Raw genomic sequence first — 24,739 nt, 5'->3', positions numbered from 1 at the left:
TGCCAAAGTAAACAATATGTATCTGCTTTGTCTTACTGAACCAAGTTGCCCAACCAGGTGATGCTAGAGACCCCATGGATGGTCCCTAGATCCTTCCACGGGTTTCTTGGTTCTTCCTGGTTTCGGGCACCCCACCACAGCCTGTTATTCCTGCCCTTCCTGCCCTTGTCCTCTGATGCACGGGACCCCCCTGCATTTACCTACCATCTTCCCAATCATCATGACGTACGGTCCCAGGTATTTGTTCACACCAAAAATGTCCAGGACACGGATGTACCAGAAAATGATGTCCACACAATAGATCACTCTTCCGTAACTCATGTAAGGCGGGTTTTGCAAGCGAAGGACCGCTCCGATAAGAAACACAGAAATGGCCACCAAGTCGGTGATGTTCCAATATTCTTGTAGCCACACTTTGATTTTCTGATTTAGCTTCCCTGGTTCGGACATCAGAATCTGAAAACGAAGCAATCCAGCTGTGGGCGGGGGGGAGAAGATAGAATTGGAGAGGGCGGGGTGAGGAACGGGGGCACGGTTTCAGTTTTTGCCTTCTGTGTATCATGACCAGTATGTTTCGAGGTGGGGTCATCTCAAAGTGAGCCAGTTTCATCCTTGTTCTTCTTTCCTTCCAAAGTGGGTCAAATCAATTTAAATTTAAAACAGGTATTGGAAAATTAACAGAGATGGGGAAAAAGGGACTGACCAATGTGAATACTGAATGGACCATATTCTTTTCTTTTTGTTATGCGTCTGAATTGTGTTACATTGTGATGTATACCTTGTGTTTGTTAAATGTTTTATAAATAAAAACGTTTTTAATAAAACAACAACAACAAAGTGGGTCCTGAACTTTAGGTCCTAATTTCCTGATATACCAATTCATTTTTTTAAAAAAATATATTTTTACTGATTTTTAACAATAACAATAAAACATACACACAACAGTTGCGGCCCTATTTGGACCGGGACTCACTGCTCACAGTCACTCATGCCCTCATCACCTCGAGACTTGACTACTGTAATGCTCTCTACATGGGGCTACCTTTGAAAAGTGTTCGGAAACTTCAGATCGTGCAGAATGCAGCTGCGAGAGCAATCATGGGCTGTCCCAAAAATGCCCATGTAACACCAACACTCCACAGTCTGCATTGGTTGCCAATCAGTTTCCGGTCACAATTCAAAGTGTTGGTTATGACCTATAAAGCCCTTCATGGCACCGGACCAGAATATCTCCGGGACCGCCTTCTGCCGCACGAATCCCAGCGACCAGTTAGGTCCCACAGAGTTGGCCTTCTCCGGGTCCCGTTGACTAAACAATGGCGTTTGGCGGGACCCAGGGGAAGAGCCTTCTCTGTGGCGGCCCCGACCCTTTGGAACCAACTCCCCCCAGATATCAGAGTTGCCCCCACCCTCCTTGCCTTTCGTAAGCTCCTTAAAACCCACCTCTGTCGTCAGGCATGGGGGAATTGATACTTTCCCTCCCCCTAGGCTTATAAAATTTATGCATGGTATGCTAGTATGTATGATTGGTTTTTAAATTGGGGTTTTAAATTAACTTAAACTTAAATATTAGATTTGTTTACATTGTACTATTATTGCTGTGAGCCGCCCCGAGTCTGCGGAGAGGGGCGGCATACAAATCTGATTAATAAATAATAAATAAAATAAATAACAATGTGCCCAGTGTTCTTAGTGCCCGCCACCCGACAACATTCATACCCCTCCACCAAAATGGGGGCATATTTTGTATATACCATTTTAACTCAAGAGCAATATATCTATTTACATATTATAAAGAGATTCCAATTTATTCTTTCTAGCTTGGTCTCGAATTCTACTGACCATATATTCTGATATATCAATTCATGATAGATAGAAAAATGCAAAAACATGGAGATGGTTTTCTCACGCTTGAATTTTCTTCTTATTTCCGGCTTAAAGATTTGAGAGGACCCGACACAGGGTTAACTTTACTCACCTCCCTGACTTTCTCTAAAGCCAGAGTCAAGATGTAGGAGATGACCACCCATTCTTGGATTGAGGGCCACCGTTCCATCCGAACCAGGATGATGTAATTGAACAGCATTAAGTAGCCCAAGTAGCATATCTGAGGACGAGATCATGCAACTCATAGGTCAGAGTCTACACATCATCAAGAGTTACCAAAATATCAGATCAAGGGTCACTAAGTCCAGCCTGGTGTGGCCCAGGAGGTTCTTCTAGAAAGCTGATGGAGTAGATCAGGACTAGCCTCTTTAAAGAGGGAGTGGAGAACCTCACACCCGAACAAGAACTTCCTACACTGGCAAAAGGGATGCTAACCCTGTTGTTTTCAGATCAGCATGGATATATTTCTACTTACCGTATAAAACCAGAACTTCACAATAGGTGCGTTATAGAATTCACAGATCTTGGTGCCGATGGGTAGGCCCTTCTGCTTAGTCCTCCCACCCTCTTCATCTCCTTTTCGGGATCCAGTATCGGCATTGGCATCCTGGAAGAGAGAGACAACCAGGCAACTGATCACCCCCAAATATCACCCAATTCTCAACGAAGAGAGGGGAAAAACTGTCCTCCTTGCAAAGCGACTTCCTTGTTTTTCAAACAGGCTTCCACCAAACCCTGGAACAGGGGTCTCCAAGCATGGCAACTTTGAAGACCTGTGGACCTTAACTCTCAGAATTCCCCAGACAACTCTGGGAGTTGAAGTCCAGAGGTCGTAAAGTTGCCAAGGCTGGGGACCCCAGTTCTAGAATACTTCTGTTTTGTGGTATATATATATACTGCTCAAAAAAAGTAAAGGGAACACTTAAACAACAGAATATAACTCCAAGTCAATCAAACGTCTGTGAAATCAAACTGTCCACTTAGGAAGCAACACTGATTGATAATCAATTTCATTTATTTATTTTTATTTATTTATTTATTTATTTTGTCCAATACACAATGAGGGATTAAGTGGGTATATATCTATATACACGTAGTAAAATACATGATGAAGGTTATAGAGGAGATACTCATAGTAAAATATATCTAAGAAATAATAGAAAAGAAGGTATAGTAATAGAACATATCAACGAAAGAATAGAAGAAGAGATATAGGAATAGAAGAAAGGTAGAGGAGATATAGGAGAGCAATAGGACAAGGGACGGAAGGCACTCTAGTGCACTTGTACTCGCCCCTTACTGACCTCTTAGGAATCTGGATAGGTCAACCGTAGATAATCTAAGGGTAAAGTGTCACCTGTTGTGGTACACATTCAACTTTGTACAGAACAAAGAGAATTCAAGGAGAATATTTCATTCATTCAGATCTAGGATGGGTTCTTTGAGGGCTCCCTTTATTTATTTATTTTTTTGAGCAGTGTAATTCTACTTTCTTGGATGAATTTTCACCCCCGGTTCAACAGGCTGAGGGCTGGAAACTCTTGCAAAATTTGTTGGTTCAAAAGTATGTAAGACTGGATGGAAGAATGAATGTAAGGTATCCACGATGGGTCCCTGTAAAGAAAGGGACAGAAGGAGTCCTTGAGTTGACTTGAGTTGACTCTTCACTAGGAAAAAGATTGACACTGACCGCATTCTCTTCCTCCTTTTCTTTCCCAACTTCTTTTTCACTGGATGTTTGATACTCATCATTGGTCCGGAATTCCAGGAAGAGGATGGTGGGAGGGAAGAGGATCCCCATGATGACCTACGTGGGGGGAAATAGGGTGGAAAGACGTGAAACAGTCAAAAACAACGGCTGCCAACCTGCCTTCCATTGAGGACCTGTAGACCAGTGTTTCCCAACCTTGGCAACTTGAAGATATTTGGACTTCAACTCCCAGAATTCCCCAGCCAGCAAATGCTGGCTGGGGAATTCTGGGAGTTGAAGTCCAGATATCTCCAAGTTGCCAAGGTTGGGAAACACTGCTGTAAACTGCATGAGTCAAAATAGGGCAGTGAAAATATTGACGGACCCCTCGCATCTTGGACACAAACTGTTTCAACTCCTACCCTCAAAACATCGCTACAGAGCACTGGACACCAAGACAACTAGACACAAGGACAGTTTTCCCCCAAATGCCATCACTCTACTAAACAAATAATTCCCTCGACACTGTCAAACTTTTTACTAAGTCTGCACTTCTATTTCTACTACTTTTTTCTCATCATTCCCATCACCCATTTTTCCCACTAATGACTGCATGATTGTAACTTGTTGTTTGTATCCTTAAGATTTTTATTAATATTGTTTCCTCATTGCTTATTTGACCCCTGTGACAATCATTAAGTGTTGTACCACATGATTATTGACAAATCTATATTTTATTTTACTGGTACTGGGAGCATATGCACCAAAGACAAATTCCTTGTGTGTCCAATCACACTTGGCCAATAAATTATTCTACTCTACTCTACCCTACTCTATTCTATCTCAAGGAATCTCCAACTGTGTTGAACATAATAACAACAACAACAACAACAACAACAGAGTTGGAAGGGACCTTGGAGGTCTTCTGGTCCAACCCCCTGCTTAGGCAGGAAACCCTACACTACTTCAGACAGATGAGTATCCAACATCTGCTTAAAACTTCCAGTGTTAGGGCATTCGCAACTTCTGATTCCCATCATCCACTCATGTTCAAGTGAACAAGAAACTGAAGACGGGGCAGCTGGCTGACTCATTTATTTATGGCTGATCTCTCTGGAGGAACTCGTGGTCTACACCTACCTGGAGACCTGGGTTTTTGCGCACGTGCAACCTTCCCATCCACATGTCAGTCAACAGCATCTGGCTGCAAGTGTGTGCGATGAAGTCCCGATGTTTGGCTGCCACCGCAAGTTTCAGGCAAGTAGAATTGCTCCAGTTCTTCAACTGATAGGTCAAGAGTTTCATGGCCACCTGCTCGTCATGCTTGTAGGACTGGTCAAGAAGCTCTACAGCCAGCTGGCCAAAATCCCTGAAGAAACCAAGAAAGCAGGAACCAGTCAAGGAGATCATCTCAACCCGTATCTTGTCCAATACCTTCTGGATCACTGTTACTCAACATGGTCAACTTGAAGGTGTGTGGACTTCAACTCCCAGAATTCCACAGCCAGCTAAACAACCAACCTCACACAATCCAACCAACCAGCCAGCCAGCCAGCCAGCCAGCCAGCCAGCCAGCCAGCCAGCCAGCCAGCCAACCAACCAACCAACCAACCAACCAACCAACCAACCAACCAACCAACCAACCAACCAACCAACCAACCAACCAACCAACCATCCAAACAACACACGTGTACCATTTTTTAAAAGGGGGAAGAAGGAGAACATAGCTTGTGTTGCTCCTTCTGAGAACCCAGTAGATGTTGCCTACAAACCAATCACTCGTGCCCTTTGACTCACTTGGAGTTGTTGTCCAGGTCTTGAGAGATATCGTCCACGAGCTCGCTCTCCATACACTCGTGGGCCATGGCTTTGTAGAGCTTACAGGCCACTAAAGCTTTGGCCATGGCTTCTTCTCCACGCTGCCACAGAAAGAGGGCCATCTTTTGTCGCTTCATCAAGACGGCCCAAACCATGAGCTCGTGGAACGGGTATTGGAAACGGCTGACCTCTGGATCATCTACGTCAATGTCAATGTCTTCTTCCTTCTTCTTCTTCTTCTTTTTCTTCCCTTTAGTGGGAGGCTCGTCATCCTAGAAAGGAGAAGAGTGGACATCACCTCTTGTTATTCTCGGTCTTCTGCCATGATCAAACTTGACTGTAAAAAATATGACTTTAACAATCAAGTTGTCGAAGCGTGGAACTCATTACCGGACTCAATAGTGTCAACCCCTAACCCCCAACATTTCTCCCTTAGACTCTCCACGATTGACCTCTCCAGGTTCCTAAGAGGTCAGTAAGGGGCGTACATAAGTGCACCACCCATTCAGACATAATTAAAAAATGCTATGTGCATGCTCAAAAGCCTGCGCACTCCTGTTCCGAAACCGGTAGCAAAGGTAAGTGAAACCCATGACTGTTGCAGATATTCTAATTGTCTTATACATGTGGCATGCAACAATTCAACGCTGGGTCTAGAAAGCTTAGAACTAAGACACCTTAAACATGATCTAAGTATTGCCCCCCAAAATTATATGCTGCAATGTCCTGCCTGTCGGCGACTACTTCAGCTTCAACCACAACAACACAAGAGCTCACAACAGATTTAAACTTAATATTACTGCTCCAAACTTGACTGTAAAAAATACGACTTCAGTAACCGAGTTGTCGAAGCGTGGAACTCATTACTGGACTACATAGTGTCATCCCCAAACCCCCAACACTTTACCCTTGGATTATCCACAGTTGACCTCTCCAGATTCCTAAGAGGTCAGTAAGGGGCGTACATAAGTGCACTAGAGTGCCTTCCGTCCCCTGTCCTATTGCTCTCCCATATCTCCTATACCTTTCTTCTATTCCTATATTTGTTCTATTCTTTTACTGATATATTTTATTCCTATTTCTTCTCTTCTCTTCTTTCTTAGATATACTTTACTATGAGTATATCCTCTAACCTCTGTTATATATTTACTATATGTATACCCAATATAACTCTCATTGTGCAATGGACAAAATCAATCAATCAATCAATAAATAAACATGCTATGACGTGGAAGCAACTGAGTGCAATGCTGCACGTGGGTCAGTGACCAATATGTTGACATGTTTCTTAGTCACCTGGTACCTTCAGGTGAGTCAGTTTCCTCCCCCATGACGACTGGGCAGCATAGGTGCAATCTTGCAAGGGGATTCTGGGAGTTGAAGTCCACCTATTGTTAAAAGTTGCTATGGTTGAGAAACCCTGCATTAGGTCAAAGTTAACTGGGCCAGATAGAATTCTTCACTTTTGCCTGATTTCCTGAATGGACCTTCAAGCCTGCCTGGTTCGTTGCAAGTTCCATATTGGCTAAAGCTTATTTGTGACCCCAAAATCAGTATTTACTCAATGCTTCCACGGTTATTGGTGGACAAGAGCAGAGTGGGCACAGGGCTGGACTAAACTGGACCATTTCAGTTTTATTCTGAGCAAGATATGCCTCTCTCAGGGATCTTGCTGGTTGAAATGGTCATCAAAAGTAGGGTCTTTTTAAAACAAAACAAAGCAAAACATGAAATGCTTAATATTTATTTTTTTCAGGATTTCCACCCATATATATATATATGAAGAACTTACCTCCATGCCCAGAAGTTTAAGGGCTTTAGGCTGCAGGTTGAGGGGGAAAAAGAGGAAGAAATGAAATATAAAGTAATTGTTTTCCAGTTGCAATAATAATAATTTAATAATAATAATTTATTAGATTTGTATGCCGCCCCTCTCCGAAGACTCGGGGAGGCTCACAACAACGATAAAAAGAATACAGTATTATAATGGCACAAATCTAATATTAAAAAAAACTAAAAACCCTATCATAATTAAAAACCAGACAGCACATACATACCAAACATAAATTATAATAAGCCTGGGGGAAAGGTGTCTCAAATCCCCCATGCCTGGCGGTATAGGTGGGTCTTGAGTAGTTTACGGAAGACAAGGAGGGTGGGAGCAGTTCTAATCTCCGGGGGGAGTTGATTCCAGAGGGCCGGGGCCGCCACAGAGAAAGCTCTTCCCCTGGGGCCCCCCAGACGACATTGTTTAGTCGACGGGACCCGGAGAAGGCCAACTCTGTGGGACCTTATCGGCCGCTGGGATTCGTGCGGTAGCAGGCGGTTCCGGAGGTAATCTGGTCCAATGCCATGTAGGGCTTTAAAGGTCATAACCAACACTTTGAATTGTGACCGGAAACTGATCGGCAGCCAATGCAAGCCACGGAGTGTTGAAGAAATGTGGGCGAATCTAACATATTATACAATATAATTATAACAAATATTTTCAAGGGAAGATTGAATAATCACTTGGAATAAGAATGCCGTATTCTACATGGACACTGAAATTAAAATATAGAGCAGAGCAGAGAAGAAGGACAGATATAATTATTCTGTGAAGCATATTTTGCAAAAATAAAATAAAATAAAAATGTTGTTACCCGTTTAGGTCCGAAGAGGTTGTTGTAGAGGGTCCGGAAACTCTTCCGTGTATAGTTGCAGCGATACGCCCCACCCATCAGGTATTCTAGGACCAAACCAATGTCGATGAGGCTGATATGATAATCGGGGGGTAGATTTCCCTAGAAAATTCACAAAAATGGATGTGTTGGAGGAGGCCAACAAGACAGGCCAGGAAACAAGGTGGTCCTGATGAGGCTGCGATCTGAAAGACCCTAGGAGAGAGCGTTTCAGCACAGAGGGATCATGTCCAGCCTTGGAAATTTTAAGACTTGTGGACTTCAACTCCCAGAATCACCCTGCCTGACAGCCAGCCACTCTCTCTTGGCCCTTGGAAGGAGACAATGGCAAACGGCTTCTGAAATCTTGCCAAGAAAACCACAGGGACTTTTGCAGGCAATCACCAAGAGTCAAGGATGGCTCAGAAAGACCCCCTCCTCAAATAAGGCTAATAGGGAAGCAAAAACAAGGAATGAGAAATAATAACAACAAAAACAACAACAATAATAATAATAATAATATATTTTTTTTGCAAAATATGAAGATCGGAAAATAGAACTGCAACGACTCTGCCATAAGCCCGTGAAAGTGGTCCCAGTGGTCCTTGGCACGCTGGGCGCAGGGCCAAAGGATCTCAGCGGACATTTGAAAACCATCAGAATTGACAAAATCTCCAACTGTCAATTGCAAAAGGCCGCTTTACTGGGATCGGCATAGATAATTCGCCGCTACATCACGCAGTCCTAGGTGCTTGGGAAGCGCCCGACTGGTGATGAAATACGAAATCCAGCATAGTGATCTCGTTTGCTGTGTTGTATTGTTGATATAATAATAATAATAATAATAAAAATAACAACAACAACAACAGAGTTGGAAGGGACCTTGGAGGTCTTCTAGTCCAACCCCCTGCTTAGGCAGGAAACCCTACACAACTTCAGACAAATGGTTATCCGACATTTTAAAAACTTCTAATGTGGGAGCATTCACAACTTCTGGAGGAAAGCTGTTCCACAGATTAATTGTTCTAACTGTCAAGAAATTTTTCCTTAGTTCTAAGTTACTTCCCTCCTTGTTTAGTTTTCACCCATTGCTTCTTATTCTACCCTCGGGTGCTTTGGGGAATAGGTTGACTCCCTCTTCTTTGTGGCAACCCCTGAGATACTGGAAGACTGCTATCATGTCTCCCCTGGTCCTTCTTTTCATTAAACTTAGCAGTGCCCAGTTCCTGCAATCATTCTTCATATGTTTTAGTCTCCTAATCATCTTTGTTGCTCTTCTCTGCACTTCTTCTAGAGTCTCAACATCCTTTTTGCATCGTGGCGCCCAAAACTGAATGCAGGATTCCAAGTGTGGCCTTACCAAGGCCTTATAAAGTGGTATCAACACTTCGTGTAACACGTCAGCAACAATGCCGACATTTCAATTTAGGAGCAGACAGCACTCTCCGCCTCTCACATTGAAGGAAGTTGATTTAATTCCTTCATTTATTTATAAAATTCTCTTTGGTCCATCCCTGGAACTTCTGCTTCTGAGAAGGACCCGAAGACATCAAAGACACTTCCTCCTGGCGAGACCCCCTCCACCACCAGCACCAAACAATCAGAAGTTTGTTTGAAGGGCCAGACGTGGTAAAAAAGTAGGTGGAACGACCTTGTAGGTCATTATGCTGACCATTATGAAGACTTCAATTCAATTCTGGCCCTCTTCCTGGAGCTTTGATCTCAGCACAACGCTTCGACTGTTTCCACGGGGAGCCTTTCGGGTTTAATCAAGAGCGACGGAGGAAAACACGGGGCTAAGAGACATTCAAAGTGAGCCGTTTGGTTTTCAACCATCCAAATTATGCACGTGGCCACGACGGATCCGATTTCCTGGGAAGTCCAATATTTAAGGACAACGACAACCTAAGTATCTTACTTTGATTCATTTGCTCCATTCCATTCCTATTATACACCTTTATTCCCGTGTTCCCTCTGCTTTCCCCCCCTTCTTCCAACAGGCACCAAAAAGCTCCAGGGTCCAATTTGTGTTGGTAACCAGCACCAGCTAGTAAAGTTATCAGATCTGAGTTACAAAGAGTTAAATGACCCATAGGTGGCTGTAAAACATTCGTTTTCCGCGGTCTTTGCTGCCCCCTAGAGGCTCAGCGTTTCACAGCCCATAGCAGGTTGCCCCATTAAAACCTTCAGCATCCAACCCTTTGATTTATATATGGTATATTTTCAAACCTCTAAAACAATTTTTAAACTTCCTTTTATGGGAAAAAACCTCTCTAAGAGCAACATGCACTTATGTGCTTTCAGGGGGGGGGCACAGATATTAAATCAGATATTAAATCCAAAGTAACTTTTGCAAACAGGTCAAATTATTATTATTTATTAAATTTATATTATTAAATTTATTTATATTATTTATTAATTTTATTTATATTATTTATTAAATTTATATATGGCCCCTCTCCGAAATTAAATGCAGAGGCTGGAATCTGAGTCTACGGAGAAGGGCGGCATACAAATCTAAATAATAATAATAATAATAATAATAATAATAATAATAACAACAACAACAACAAGAACAACAACATTTCAAGGAATATTTCAGAGATGAACCCTGGACTAGCAGTTGAGTATCTTCCCATTTCACATCCACTTTTCTTTTGATGTTTATTGTTGAAATAAATGTGAGAAACATTTTTGCAAACCCCATTTTACACACAAACACAGAGAAAGACAAACTGCTTTTTTAATTTACCTTTTTCACATCTCTCACAATCACATGCAAATTGTTTGGTGGGCCAAGTCTCTGAAAAACAGAAGAGCATGGTTTCTTTTACAAGGACCTAGGGTGGCGGAAGGCATTTCTGTAGAGTTTGTGCAAGGCATTGAGACATAGGCATAGAATATCAAGGTGTTTACACAACCTGCTATACCCAAGAACTGCCCCCACCCTCCCTGTCTTTCGTAAACTACTCAAGACTCATTTATACCGCCAGGCATGGGGGAGTTGAGATATTCCTTCCCCCTAGGCCATTACAAGTTATGCATGGTATGTCTGTGTGTATGTTTGGTTTTATTATAAGGGTTTTTAGTTGTTTTTTTTATTATTGGATTGTTACATGTTGTTTTATCATTGTTGTTAGCCGCCCCGAGTCTACAGAGAGGGGTGGCATACAAATCCAATAAATTACAGTATTATTATTATTATTATTATTAATTCCCGTAGCCAACCAAGGTGGCTTTAAGCTAAGCAAGGTTTTAAAAAAAACTTGTGAGTGTCACTCACAGTGTTGTAAAGCTCTTCCAGCCGTGGGATGGTGAGGAATTTCTGCATGTTGACCCCATTTTCAATCAAAAGCTTCACAAAGTCCACCCGGTCCAGGACGAGGGCATCCAACATTGATTGCTCCAGAGCGTTTACCTACAAAAAATGTCCATGCAAAGCATTTGTTGAGGGAGCATGGCCCATAAATGCAAAAAAAAGACTAGAACTGGTGGAAAATATGGAATCAACGTTGACAAAACTGGGTTAGTTTGAGATTCGGTTTCTTTTTTATGGTTTAGGGTTCTGTGAAAGCCTCACCTAAGTCAGTTTGGGTTAAAGGTAAAGGTTCCCTTTACCTTTAAGTGTTCCCAACTGTAGGGGGCAGTGCACTGTCCAAAGACATCTCTGTACTCATGTGGCCAGCATGACTAAACACTGAAAGCACACAAAATGCTGTTACCTTCCCACCAAGGTGGTCCCTCACCACTGTTAAATTATTCACTAAGACTGCACTACTATTACTATTAGTAATTAGACAAATTACTTTTGTGCCCAATCACTCTTGGCCAATAAAGAATTCTCTCCTCTCCTCTCCTCTCCTCTCCTCTCCTCTCCACTCCTCTCCACTCCACCCTATGCTCTACCCTACTCTACTACACTCTACTGTCCACTCCACTCTACCCTACACTCTACTCTACTCTACTCTACCCTACACTCTACTCTACTCTCTCTACTCTTCTCTACCCTACACTCTACTCTACTCTCTCTACACTTCTCTACCCTATACTCTACTCTACTCCACTGCACTCTACTCTACTCTACTCTATTCTATTCTGTTCTACTCAACTCTACAATGTTGTACCTTATGATTCTTTTCTTTTATGTATACTAAGAGCCTATGCACCAAAGACAAATTCCAATCACACTTGGCCAACAAAGAATTCTATTCTATTCTATTAAGCCAGCGATCACAAGGACTAGCAAACTAATAAAGCACCTGGGAAGCCCCTGACTCAGAGGAGTTTTAATGCCCCGTGTGGAGGAGAAGGTTCCGGTTGATTCCGACAGAAACGCCTCCTCCCGGACTGCTGAACGGAGCCCCCAAGCCCTTGCCAGCCTCACCCAGTTCAAGAGTTCCAGTTTCCTTGGGTCCAGCTCCTCTTCCGGCTCCTCCTTCTGCTTCCCCCCTTTCTTTTTCCCTTTCCCTTTCCCTCTCCCTCCTTTCGCTTGAGGGGCGGGGGATTTCTTCTCCTTTTCCTGGGGGGCCCCATCGGCCGGGGCCAGGCTTCCCAGGGGCTGCAGAGGGAAGAACACACGGCAGGGAGTTGGAGGGGGTAAGAACAAGGGACTAAACAATATAGAGATGTGTTACACAACTGTAAATGAGATATTAAAAGCGTAGATAGTTGACAATATAGATAAAGTAATAAAGATGGATGTACGGTTTGCTTTACGATCAGAAATGTAAACAAAGAAAACAACGGTGTGCTCTTTTTCCTTCCTTTTTTCTTTCTCTCTCTTTCCTTTTTCTTTCCTTCCCTTTCTTTCCCCTTTTACTTGTATGTTTGTATGGTTTTTAAACGTTTTCTGAATTGTATTGTTGTTTTATATGTTAATAAAAATTTGGGGTTGGGGGAGATCAAGGGAGTCCTTCCTCTTCAATCCCCAAAAGAGATGATCTGAAGATCTTCAGGAAATGGGGAAGGACAACGGATGTCTTCCTTTCTCTTCTCGTGCAAATTTGGCTGGTGGAATTGCTGAAGAACTGGTTGGACAACCCAGGTGTGGACAAGGGAGAGAGGCTGAAAAGTAAGCACACACTAGACACGGCCAGCTACAACACAAGGCCTTTTCTTATTGCTGCATCGTGTAGAGCAGGGGTCTCCAACCTTGGCCACTTTTTAAGACTTGTGGACTTCAACTCCCAGACTTGAAGACTTCAAATTTCAACTTAAAACTTTCAACTCGAAGACTTCAACTTTCAACTCAAAGACCTCAACTTTCAACTCGAAGACTTCAACTTTCAACTCGAAGACCTCAACTTTCAACTCGAAGACCTCAACTTTCAACTCGAAGACCTCAACTTTCAACTCGAAGACCTCAACTTTCAACTCGAAGACCTCAACTTTCAACTCAAAGACTTCAACTTTCAACTCGAAGACTCCAACTTTCAACTCAAAGACTTCACAGAACAAAGCTGGCTGAGGAATCCTTGGAGTTGAAGTCCACAAGTCTTAAAGTGACCAAGGTTGGAGACCCCATGGTGTAGACATCTGGAAGCAGCCTGGATTGGAGATGGTTAATATAAAGGACAAATCCCTCAGAGGTCTAGTTAGGGAGAAGAAGGTTAAGATAACTAGCACAAGAATTCCAGCAACGATTCTCCTTTCAAGCGGGAAATCTAAATAAAGGCAAAACTCTGGATCTTTTTTTAAATGCCAAGGGGAGGAAGTTTGACTCTAAGAAATCGTTACCGGCCACTGGTGTCCAAAGACGAAGATCTGGCTACGGGCAATATCGACCCGGTTCCAAGCCAAAGCTAAGCTTAGCTGATCGGGTGCAGAGACGTTGGTACCTAAGGAAAAAAACAAGCCCAGGGCCATCATTTTTGTACCAATACAAGAAAGGACTTATGGCATCAATGCCCAATCTTCCTTTTGTCATGATGTCAACGAACCAAATAGCATCTGAGAAATAAATCACATTCCACTCCTGTGCTCTCACACAAGGTTCGATTTATTAGCAAAGCCATGATGGATTCGTAAATGGCCATTCCAACACTAAATTCTCTTAAGCTCCCCATCCAGGTTAAAGTTCATCTCACATCCCCACACCTACAAGTACAATCATGTAGACCAGTGTTTCCCAAACTTGGCCACTTGAAGCTATTTGGACTTCAACTCCCAGAATTCCCCAGCCAGCGAATGCTGGCTGGGGAATTCTGGGAGTTGAAGTCCAGATATATTCAAGTTGCCAAGGTTGGGAAACACTGACATAGATCAATCCAGTACATGGATTTACTGGCTTCCTCATTTGTTCAGTTGACCTTTGACTCTGTGTAAAGGTATTTGTGGTGGTTATCGACCTCTCTCCCTCTCGCCCCTCCCGTTTCCCTATCGCTGTGCTAACTGTGGCAGGCCAAAGCCTCTAACTTCACATAATGTGCTGGGGTGGCGCAGCAGGTAGAGTGCTGTACTGCAGGCCACTGAAGCTGACTGTAGATCTGTAGGTCAGTGGTTCAAATCTCATCACTGGCTCAAGGTTGACTCAGCCTTCCATCCTTCTGAGGTGGGTCAAATGAGGACCCGGATTGTGAGGGCCATAGGCTGGCTCTGTTTTTAAAAAGTGCTATTGCTAACATGTTGTAAGCATAAAAATCAAATAATATTCAAATAATCAAAGAAAGAAAGAAAGAAAGAAAGAAAGAAAGAAAGAAAGAAAGAAAGAAAGGCTTTGGACCTGGCACATGGTCACCCTAAAATGAAAAACAATGATGTTTAATCTCTCTCCCCACCTGCTCCCTCCCTCCACAGTGAAGCCATTTACCTTTAAGTAAAGCTGTGAGGATGGACATCTCAATATCTTGCTGCCCTTCGGAGCCCATGCGGAACACCGTGATCTAAAGACAACCATGAGATAAAATCTTTCCAACTTTCTCTTTTGCGCACTGGAAGATTTCAAGAATTCCATGCGATGGTCGCTGGGTGTCCAAAACATCTGGATGGCACATAATCGGCCATTCAATTGCTACAAACATTATGGCCAATCTACTGCATGTTGGATGCCTCCCACCAACATGCATCCCATCCCCGCACAGGCATGTGTGAGTCTCATAGCAGAAGAGGAAGAAGGAACGGACCACAGAGATGTCCTCTCCGGCCCATTTATCTTCAGCAAGAACACGGGGATTAAAAGTTAATCTGACCAAACTGCTTCTCATAACCTCCTAACTGCTATTATCATGAAGACAATTGCGGAGGGCGGAAAAAAGACATTTACTGGCGGAGGCTTTTAAGAAGGACAAGCTGATTATATCATCAGAAGGGATTTCCTAAAAAAAACCCCCAGATGTCCAGTTGTGTGACGGTTTGATATATCTGGCTGTTGCTCTCACAATAAATCTGGTCTGATTAATAGAAACCTAGAAGATTGACGGCAGAAAAAGACCTCCTGGTCCATCTCGTCTGCCCTTATACTACTTCCTCTATTTTATCTTAGGATGGATCTATGTTTATCCCAGGCATGTTTAAATTCAGTGACTGTGGATTTACCAACCCATGTCTGCTGGACGTTTGTTCCAAGCATCTACTACTCTTTCAGTGTGTATTCCAATTTACAACTGTATATTCAAAATCCACATACATTTGTATTGATATTTGCATAGTCCTTTTAGTTTATGTATCTCCCCCGCCATCTATTTTCAGTAAAGATTATATTTTTTAAAAAAATAAAACCAAAACATTGACGAAGCAGTGAAATAGAGATAAGGGCAGACCAATTAATGTGCCTAATAAATGCTCCCATAAATACTATTGCAACAAGATCCTTACGAGTTCTTTCTTCTTCATGCATTCCATGAGGATCACAAAGAGCTGATGGGCTTGATTCCGACTGTAGTTGAACGTTTTTTGAATGGTGACCAGCAGCTGATCCCGAAGAGATTCATTTATTATGCTACAATGGAGAAAGCGAGGAGGGGGCGAATCGGGGAAGGATTAGGCTTCAGAAAATAAGAAGGGAACAGTAGATACAATGGTACCTCTACTTACGAACTTAATTTGTTGCATGAAAAGGTTCTTAAGTAGAAAAGTTTGTAAGAAGAAGCAATTTTTCCCATAGGAATCAATATAAAAGCAAATAAGGCGTGCGATTGGGGAAACCACAGGGAGGGTGGAGGCCCTGTTTCCTCCCAGGAGATTCCTAGAGAGGCCCCACGGAGGCTTCTCCCCATCTTTTCCAGCCCTGTTTTATCGCAGGAGATTCGTAGAGAGGCCCCACGGAGGCTTCTCTCTGCCTTTTCCAGCCCTGTTTCCTCGCAGGAGATTCCTAGAGAGGCCCCGCAGAGGCTTCTCTCTGCCTTTTCCGGCATTGTATACCATGTATAAATTCTATAAGCCTAGGGGGAAAGGAAATTTCAATTCCCCCATGCCTGACGACAGAGGTGGGTTTTAAGGAGCTTGCGAAAGGCAAGGAGGGTGGGGGCAACTCTAATATCTGGGGGGAATTGGTTCCAGAGGGTCGGGGCCGCCACAGAAAAGGCTCTTCTCCTGGGTCCTGCCAAACGACATTGCTTAGTCGACGGGACCCGGAGAAGGCCAACTCTGTGGGACCTAACTGGTCGCTGGGATTCGTGCGGCAGAAGGCGGTCCCGGAGATATTCTGGTCCGATGCCATGAAGGGCTTTATAGGTCATAACCAACACTTTGAATTGTGACCGGAAATTGATCAGCAACCAGTGCAGACTGCGGAGTGTTGGTATAACATGGGAATACCTTGGGAAGCCCATGATTGCTCTTTTTATTACTGAACTATTGCTTGTGTCTCTGGGCTATCAGCTGGATATCTTCAAAACCTCCACGTTTCCTCTCTGTTGTGTATGTTCGACCACTCAGGGATCACTCTGCACCCTCCTTAACACCACTCCCCAAATAAAAGAGCACAGAGCAAATCCAGCTGTGCCCCGAACCCCAGTAGCTCACCCGCCTTCTTCCGAATACTTGTGTGCGAACGATATAATGTCCGATGCTCTTCCACTGCCGTCGCAGATGACCACGGGAAGTGGAGGCTCTTCACGCAGATATTCCAAGACAATTGAGATGACGTTGGGGCCACCTTCCACTATCAGCCCTACTACGGGGACTCCTTGACCCAGGCCTGTGGAATGAATCAAGCACGCCATCAGAAGTGAAAGGGACGGCATAAGCATAAGGCATAAGGCATATGCCTTCAAACAGTATGCTGTATGTGTTGTTCAATGGAAAATTCAATTAAAAAAAATATTTTGCAAAAAAAGGAAGTGAAAGGGAGATCTCCATTATTGCATCGTTTTATTGGCATCCACATTTGCAGTATAGTGCATATAATTTTGAGTGCAACAGAAGAATAACAGAGATGGAAGGGACCTTGGAGGTCTTCTAGTCCAACCCCCTGCTTAAGCATAATCCTACAGCATTCCAGACAAGTGGCAGTCCAATCATTTGTTGAAAAGCTCCAGTGTTGGTGCACCCACAACTTCTGGAGGCAAGCCAGTCAACTAGTTTGAGCCTGAATCATGTAAAAAGTAAGAGGACTAGCTACATGGGGTTTTGCCAGTTTATAAAGCCTTACAAGGTGTGCAGGTTCTCCAAATATTTCCAACATACAGTGGGACCTCTACTTAAGAACTTTTCTAGATAAGAACGCGGTGTTCAAGATTTTTTTGCCTCTTCTTAAGAACCATTTTCTATTTAAGAATCCGAGCCTGGAAAAAATTCCCAGGAAATTTGAGAGCGGAATGAAGGCCCGGCCAGTTTCCTGCCATTCCCCCTTTAATCCTGGCCATCTCGGGCTTTTCTGGGCTGCCAGAGGAGCCTTTCGGTGGCACTTAAGGAGGCTTTGGCAGCCCAGAGCGAACAATGCATTTTCCTTTCTCTGGGCGCTTGGAGAGGGAATCAACCTCTGCCAGTGCCCAGAGAAAAGAAGCGCCCCCTTCGCTCTGGGCAGCAACTGTCCTCCTCCTCTTCTTCCTCCTCCTCCTCCCACCCAAATTCTGAGCTTTTATTTCTTTCCCAATGGGTTTGCATGCATTATTTGCTTTTACATTGATTCCTATGGGAAAAATTGCTTCTGCTTACAAGATTTTCTACTTAAGAACCTGGTCACGGAACGAATTAAGTTCTTAAGTAGAGGTACCACTGTACTCCTGAAACTGCCACGTTTACAGCTCCTGGACGTTGGCCTAAAACGTCATTTTTGCTGACTCCGCATTTTGCGACCCCTTTACTTGAGTTCTCCTACAACTCCCCATTTTTAGTCTTTTCAACTAAAATTTTGCACCGCATAGTTTTATATCATAAAGAAACTATGTGCCAAATTTCATCAAAATCTGAGATGGTAGGATCTTTAAAATTGGTCCACTTGATACGGAATGACTCTACCGCTGCTCGCGTCTAGGATGGGGGTGAATTCGATGACCTCCTTGTTTGGAGTCCATTGATATGGGGATCATTTTGAGGTTCTTGGAAAATCCTTGGTCAAGTCACATGATTGTCAAGCCACTCCCACATGACCAGCAAACCACACCCACAAAATAAACCACACCCACAGTGTGGTAATAAAAAATTTGGTAGCCTTTCACTGCCCAGCGGGGTTCTTCAGCCAAGGAAAACAACCAAGTCCCATCGTTGTTATGGGGGTTGGGGCCCTTGGGGGCAGAAGGCCTGAACCCCCCTCACTTACGCGTGTTGATTTTCTGCAGAGATATGTGCTTTTCCAGTTGGCGCCTCAGTTTCACCTCCGCCCCGTATTTGCCGAGCGTGCCGTTGTCGGCGAGGATGAAGTGTGTATGGGAGCTGTTCAGCACGCAAAGTTTGCTGAGCGGATTCGACATGGTCTGGTAAAGCTTTGTCACCTGCAGAAAAAAAATGCAGGGTTGTTGTTGGAGTTTAGCAGAGGATCCCACGCTCCAATCCACGCCGATGCCGTTGTCTCGGGCTGTCAGCGAAATTAGACAGCGAGTGCCACTGCGCAGATCTCGCTGCCATCCAAAGCGATGACATCCCAGGAGGAAGAATGCCAATTAACAGAAAACTTTAACAAGAATGTCATCAGCCAGACAGGAAATAGTATAAGGGCAGACTAGATGGACCAGGAGGCCTTTTTCGGCCGTCAATCTTCCAGGTTTCTATGTGACGCCACAAAAGTGTGGGACAAACTCACATCTTTCCCAAGTAGATCTTCCTTGTTTTCCACAATGCCCCACGGGGCAACGCCAACGGCACAGATGCGCCCTCTGGATTTGGAAGAGTGGTCTTTCAGGGCGTCTCCCACATGGCGAATGATTCCTGCCCATGGGAGGAGATGAGTGCATTAGCCTCTTCTTCCCTGCCAACCCATAACGCATCTCGGACATTAACACCCTTGAAAATGTCCAGAGATACTTCACCAGAAGAGCCCTTCACTCCTCTACTCGAAACAGAACACGCTACGAAACTAGACTTACAATCCTGGGTCTAGAAAGCTTAGAACTATGACGCCTTAAACATGATCTAAGTATTGCCCACAAGATCATATGCTGCAACGTCCTGCCTGTCAAAGACTACTTCAGCTTCAACCACAACAACACAAGAACACACAACAGATTCAAGCTTAACGTTAACCGCTCCAAACTTGACTGTAAAAAATATGACTTTAGTAATTGGGTTGTTGAAGCGTGGAACTCATTACCAGACTCCGTAGTATCATCCCCTAACCCCCAACATTTTACCCTTAGACTATCCACGGTTGACCTCTCCAGATTCCTAAAAGGTCAGTAAAGGGCATACATAAGCGTACTAGAGTGCCTTCCGTCCCCTGTCCTAGAGTCTCTCCTATATCTCGTATTTCTTCTCTACTATATCCTCTATAACTTTCATGGTGTATTATTGTGTATTGGACAAAATAAATAAATAAATAATTTTTTAAAAAAAAATTGAGAACATTTGCCCCATGAAAGGCTCCCATCCCTTTCCCGTGGATTAAGACAGTCTTGATAGGACCTAAACTGGATATCTCCTGGAATGACCAGATGGAGAACTGGTTTCACAATGAGGGCACCCTTCTCCAGTTCTCTGGGAGGGTCAAATCTCCCACAAGTTTTAGAAGTCCCACCCAAAAAGTTTTAGAAGTCCCACCCAAAAGGTTTTAGAAGTCCCATCAAATCGTTGGGCAGCATAGCCTGTCTCAAGCTCGTTGCTTGGTTTGGTTATCTTCCAGCAAAGTTTAGCCACGACTCATCCCCAGTGCAATAGTTACTGTAGTATTTGGGCCACCCTTCAAAGCCCATAATGCCTCTTTGTCTTACAGCACCAGTGATGGGGCTCCTACGGATACAAGTCAGGTACGCGGAACCGGTAGAAATTTTTTCTTCTCTTTTTTCTTCCCTTCTAGGCTTTGGGTCTGGTTTTCCTATTGCAGTAAATGAGGTTGAATGTGTATAATTTTAGAAGAGCTGTGTGCGTGTGTACATACAGTTAAAGAGTAGATAATGTATATTTTTGTGTGCCTGTGTGTAGTATGTATGTACACATATGGCATATATACATAGAATTACAGAGTATAGTTTGGAAGTTCAGTAATAGGGAAATCGAGGCGAGGAGAGACCAGGCACCCAACCTCAACCCAAACTCTTGACATGAGTGATGTCAAGTTGGCCACTTTTAAGCCAGTTACATGACTTTTAAGCCACCCTGGTCACATGATCGTCAAGCCACTCCCATCGGGTCACATGGCCATCAAGCCACACCTACAAAATAAGCCACACCCACAATGTGGTAGTAAATTTTTTTGCAGCCGTTCGCTGTATAGCCCCCACACAAACAAGCATGGCGTTTACCAGCTTCTCGAAAGAGACCTCTCCGAAAACTTCCAAGGGTGATGGACAGCTGACCGTTAGATACCTGTACTGACCCCTCCAGTGAAAATCCAGGCCCCTGTGGTCATGGCAGCCTTGATAAGTCCCTTGCCAAACACTTGCTTAAGTTTGGGCTGCAGCTCAAAGTTCTGGAGCCCCCCGTGGACGGAGATTAGGAGCTTGGGGAGTTCTAGTTGCCAGTCTTTGACCATGAGTTGGAGTAGCAAGTCCGGCTTGGTATCGTAGGACACTCGGATATACTGCAAGACAAAAGGAGACACAAACGCTGCTGGATCTGGCCAACATCCTAGTTAACTCAGCTTCAATTTTGGTTTCCTTTCTGGCGAAACCAGTTTGGTATGAAAGCAGTTTGAGCCTATTCTAGAGTTGGGCTTTTTGTTTTCCAGATGTATTTTGTGGATTCCCACCAGATGTAGAAGAAGGAATGGCAGATCCCAGGGGGGGGGGAGAAGTTAAAAGAGGGCTCTGCCTGCATACTAAGTTGACCTATATGAGGTAAGGGGGTTTTTTGGGTGGGAGAAAAATAATTAAGGAAAGAAAATATTTTAAATTAAACCATCCAGTCAGGGAAGGGTTTAGAGGGGCGAAGGAGGAAGTAGGTAAGAAAGAGAGAGAGGAGTGAGAGTAGAAGGGGAGGTAGAGAAGGAAGAAGGAAAGAGAAGGAAGGAAAGAGTTAGGAGAGGCAGAAAAGGAAAAAGGAAGGATGGACAGATAGTAAGAGGAATGGGGAGAGAAGGTGTATGAAGGTAGACACTGGAGGTAGAATAGCCACCTGAGATAGGAAGAGGAGAGTGGACAGAAGGAAAATTGAGATGGGATTAAATAATAAAATTAAAATTGGAGTGCAATTTAGGTCATTGTACTATTGCTTTTTAAGTGATAATATTTGTACATTGATCCTTGTTGAAGGTATATGCGATGTATTCTTTTTTTATGTTATGGATGTGGAGGAGAAAAATTTAAAAAAACTTTTTTTAAAAAAAAGAGAGAGATCTGCCTGGAATCCCTCCATAGCCACAAGCAAACCAAGTCCAACTTCCCTTTGATTCTGTTTCCCTTATCTAACTCCTAACAGGGGCTGCTAACCATTCGTTGGGAAGATTCCCGTGCACTGTCTTTTAGCAATGAATTTAATCGGACTTTCATGCATGGATCTGATTTGTTGCAGCTGACACCAGAAGCTCCAAGCCCATCACCAGCGGCACATTTGATTTCATGAGCACAATTTGACTTTTTTTGCGGTTTCCTTCCAATTTTGTCAACGGTCCCTTCTCTACGTTGGCTCCCAAGTTGGCTTGGGTGGAAACCTAGGCATTGCCTCAGGACCGATGTTCCAAGGCTCCCTAGCAGAAGGGAGATAGCCACCTTGGAAAGCCATCCCCGACTCCTCCGAAGAACGGACCCTCCTCGCTTACCATGGACTTATTGATGTGCCCTCCCCCCTGGAACTCCAGGTTTCCAAAGGCATTGGTGGGGAGGGCTTGGGTGTGTTTACTGACGGACCATTTTTCTGGCTGGGACTCTGACTGCTTCGTTGGGTCTTCTCCATCCTTGCTTGCAATTTCAGCCGGGATGGGGATGTGTTGGAGGAGGAGTTGACCACAGCAGCACCTGTGTCCGAAGAAAACATAGACGTGAAGCCAGGCCCAGTGGTTGTTGGAACCACGTTCCTTCCTTTCGTTATCTGGGGGTTTGTCCCCCTTCTGAAGATGTTTACATCAGTTCTATAAACTACAAAATCCATGGAGGACAAAGTGCAAACATCAAGGCCGAAGGAGAGTAAGTCACCTGGTAGGATCTTTGGGGTTGACAATGATGCGGATACATTCCCTCTTGAAGAAGGTCTTCTCTACCCAGGCTCTATGACCCTGTGGGATGAAAGCAGGGAAGCAATTTGGTCTGCATAGAAACAAACCTATAAGACTGACGACAGAAAAAGACCTCATGGTCCATCTACTCTGCCCTTATACTATTTCTTGTATTTTATCTTAGGATGGATCTATGTTTATCCCAGGCAGGTTTCAATTCAGTTCCTGTGGATTCACCAACCACGTCTGCTGGACGTTTGTTCCAAGCATCTACTGCTCTTTCAGTGAAATAATATCTTCTCACCTTGCTTCTGATCTTTCTCCCAACTAACGTCAGATTGTGCCCCTTGTCCTTGGGTTCACTTTCCTATGAAAAACACTTCCCTCCTGAACTTTATTGAACCCTTTAAATTAAATTTAGGGGTCGTGATTTCTGACAGTCTCCAAATGGATGAACAGTGCGGTCAGGCAGGAGGGAAAGCAAATAGAATGCTTGGCTGCATAGCTAGAGGTACAACAAGCAGGAAGAGGAAGATTGTGATCCTACTGTAGAGAGCGCTGGTGAGGCCCCATTTGGAATAATACTGTGTCTAGTTCTGGAGACCTCACCTACAAAAAGATATGGATCAAATTGAAGGGGTCCAAAGACGGGCTATAAAAATGGTGGAAGGTCTTCAGCATCAAACTTCTCAGGAAAGACTTCATGAACTCAATCTGTCTAATCTGGAGGACAGAAGGGAAAGTGGGGATATGATCGAAACATTTAAATATGTGAAAGGGTTAAATAAGGTTCAGGAGGGAAGTGTTTTTAATGGGAAAGTGAAGCCAAGAATAAGGGGGCACCATCTGAGGGTAGTTGGGGGAAAGATCAGAAGCCATGTGAGAAAATATTATTTGACTGAAAGAGTCATAGATGCTTGGAACAAACTTCCAGCAGACATGGTTGGTGAATCCACAGTCACTGAATGTAAACATGCCTGGGATAAACATAGATCCATCCTAAGATAAAATACAAGAAATAGTATAAGGGCAGACGAGATGGACCATGAGGCCTTTTTCTGCCGTCAATATTCTAGGTTTCTATAAAACCTATTTTTTAAAAAAGAATTAAGAATTTTTTGTGATTATATATGGTTTACTAACAATATATTGCTTTTCGTTGTCCTGAAAATAGAAGGTATATTGGGGGTTTTAAAATTAACTTAAATATTAGATTTGTTTACATTGTATTATTATTGCTGTGAGGCGCCCGGAGTCTGCGGAGAGGGGCGGCATACAAATCTGATTAATAAATTAATAAATAAATAAGTATTGTATGACTGTATGTGGACAGAAAAAAAATAACTTTTTCTAAGCAAAAAAAAGCATGAGCACAGTCTCCAAGGGAAAGCTCTCAACGCCACCTCCAAATACCCATCACTGGACTCAAACCAAATCTGCAAGAATCAAAGCAAGGGGAAGACCCCCTCCCCATTGAGCTGCTGTTTTCCAGCGAGAGCTTTCAGCCTTCGCCCCCTAAATCCCTCCCTCCCTCCAGCACGAGGACTTTTCTTGTTCCAAATGTTCACCTTACCTTCTGGGATCCAGAAATGGAGCCCTTCAGGGAAGCCCGTTGGAAGGCGCTACTCATTCTTCGGACCGAGCCGCTAAGTTTGCCTCCTGGACCCTTCTTGCCCCCCAAGCCTTTTCCCTCCATGGATGGCTAGTTTTTAACCAGCCCAGACAAGGCTGAACCTCATTCGGACATGTCCACCACTGGAGCCCAGTTTAGAAGATGCTCCAACCCAACAGGAGTCACAGGAAGCGAAGGTCTCTCCTAGTTGAAAAATCGGAGCGATCCAAACCAAGTAAATCAGGAATCTGAGAGGAAGCCTGGCATAAAGCTATGTTTCTGCCCTCTCTCATAACTCGCCCCCCTTCAGATTTTCTATAATCGGGGCTTAATGCACCCTCCCAGCCCCATTCGATGGTTTCCAGTGGAGAGAGATTTAATAAATGGTGATT

The 24,739-nt window shown here is 43.8% G+C and overlaps 1 protein-coding gene across 1 annotated transcript in view; it reads right to left on the bottom strand.

Moving 5' to 3' along the window:
* The window catches only part of TRPM1 (transient receptor potential cation channel subfamily M member 1), a 34,425-nt gene extending 9,994 nt beyond the window's left edge, over nucleotides 1–24,431 (bottom strand). Inside the window, exons 1-21 of the mRNA XM_070762757.1 lie at nucleotides 24,309–24,431; nucleotides 22,716–22,795; nucleotides 22,343–22,538; nucleotides 20,953–21,166; nucleotides 19,235–19,359; nucleotides 18,755–18,926; nucleotides 17,017–17,191; nucleotides 15,868–15,991; nucleotides 14,864–14,936; nucleotides 13,792–13,892; nucleotides 12,440–12,613; nucleotides 11,339–11,473; nucleotides 10,808–10,858; nucleotides 8,038–8,178; nucleotides 7,188–7,217; nucleotides 5,375–5,667; nucleotides 4,718–4,946; nucleotides 3,578–3,694; nucleotides 2,363–2,494; nucleotides 1,979–2,107; nucleotides 205–456 (exon numbers count right to left, since the gene is read on the bottom strand). Of these exons, the coding sequence (XP_070618858.1) occupies nucleotides 205–456; nucleotides 1,979–2,107; nucleotides 2,363–2,494; nucleotides 3,578–3,694; nucleotides 4,718–4,946; nucleotides 5,375–5,667; nucleotides 7,188–7,217; nucleotides 8,038–8,178; nucleotides 10,808–10,858; nucleotides 11,339–11,473; nucleotides 12,440–12,613; nucleotides 13,792–13,892; nucleotides 14,864–14,936; nucleotides 15,868–15,991; nucleotides 17,017–17,191; nucleotides 18,755–18,926; nucleotides 19,235–19,359; nucleotides 20,953–21,166; nucleotides 22,343–22,538; nucleotides 22,716–22,795; nucleotides 24,309–24,431 (3,066 nt within the window). The remainder of the gene's footprint in view (nucleotides 1–204; nucleotides 457–1,978; nucleotides 2,108–2,362; nucleotides 2,495–3,577; nucleotides 3,695–4,717; nucleotides 4,947–5,374; nucleotides 5,668–7,187; nucleotides 7,218–8,037; nucleotides 8,179–10,807; nucleotides 10,859–11,338; nucleotides 11,474–12,439; nucleotides 12,614–13,791; nucleotides 13,893–14,863; nucleotides 14,937–15,867; nucleotides 15,992–17,016; nucleotides 17,192–18,754; nucleotides 18,927–19,234; nucleotides 19,360–20,952; nucleotides 21,167–22,342; nucleotides 22,539–22,715; nucleotides 22,796–24,308) is intronic.
* Nucleotides 24,432–24,739: the final 308 nt, after the last annotated feature.

The sequence above is a fragment of the Erythrolamprus reginae genome, chromosome 10, assembly GCF_031021105.1.
Source record: "Erythrolamprus reginae isolate rEryReg1 chromosome 10, rEryReg1.hap1, whole genome shotgun sequence".
Lineage (NCBI taxonomy): Eukaryota > Metazoa > Chordata > Lepidosauria > Squamata > Dipsadidae > Erythrolamprus > Erythrolamprus reginae.
The sequence above is the reverse complement of the archived record's forward strand: the minus strand, read 5'-3'. Positions and strand labels throughout refer to the sequence as shown.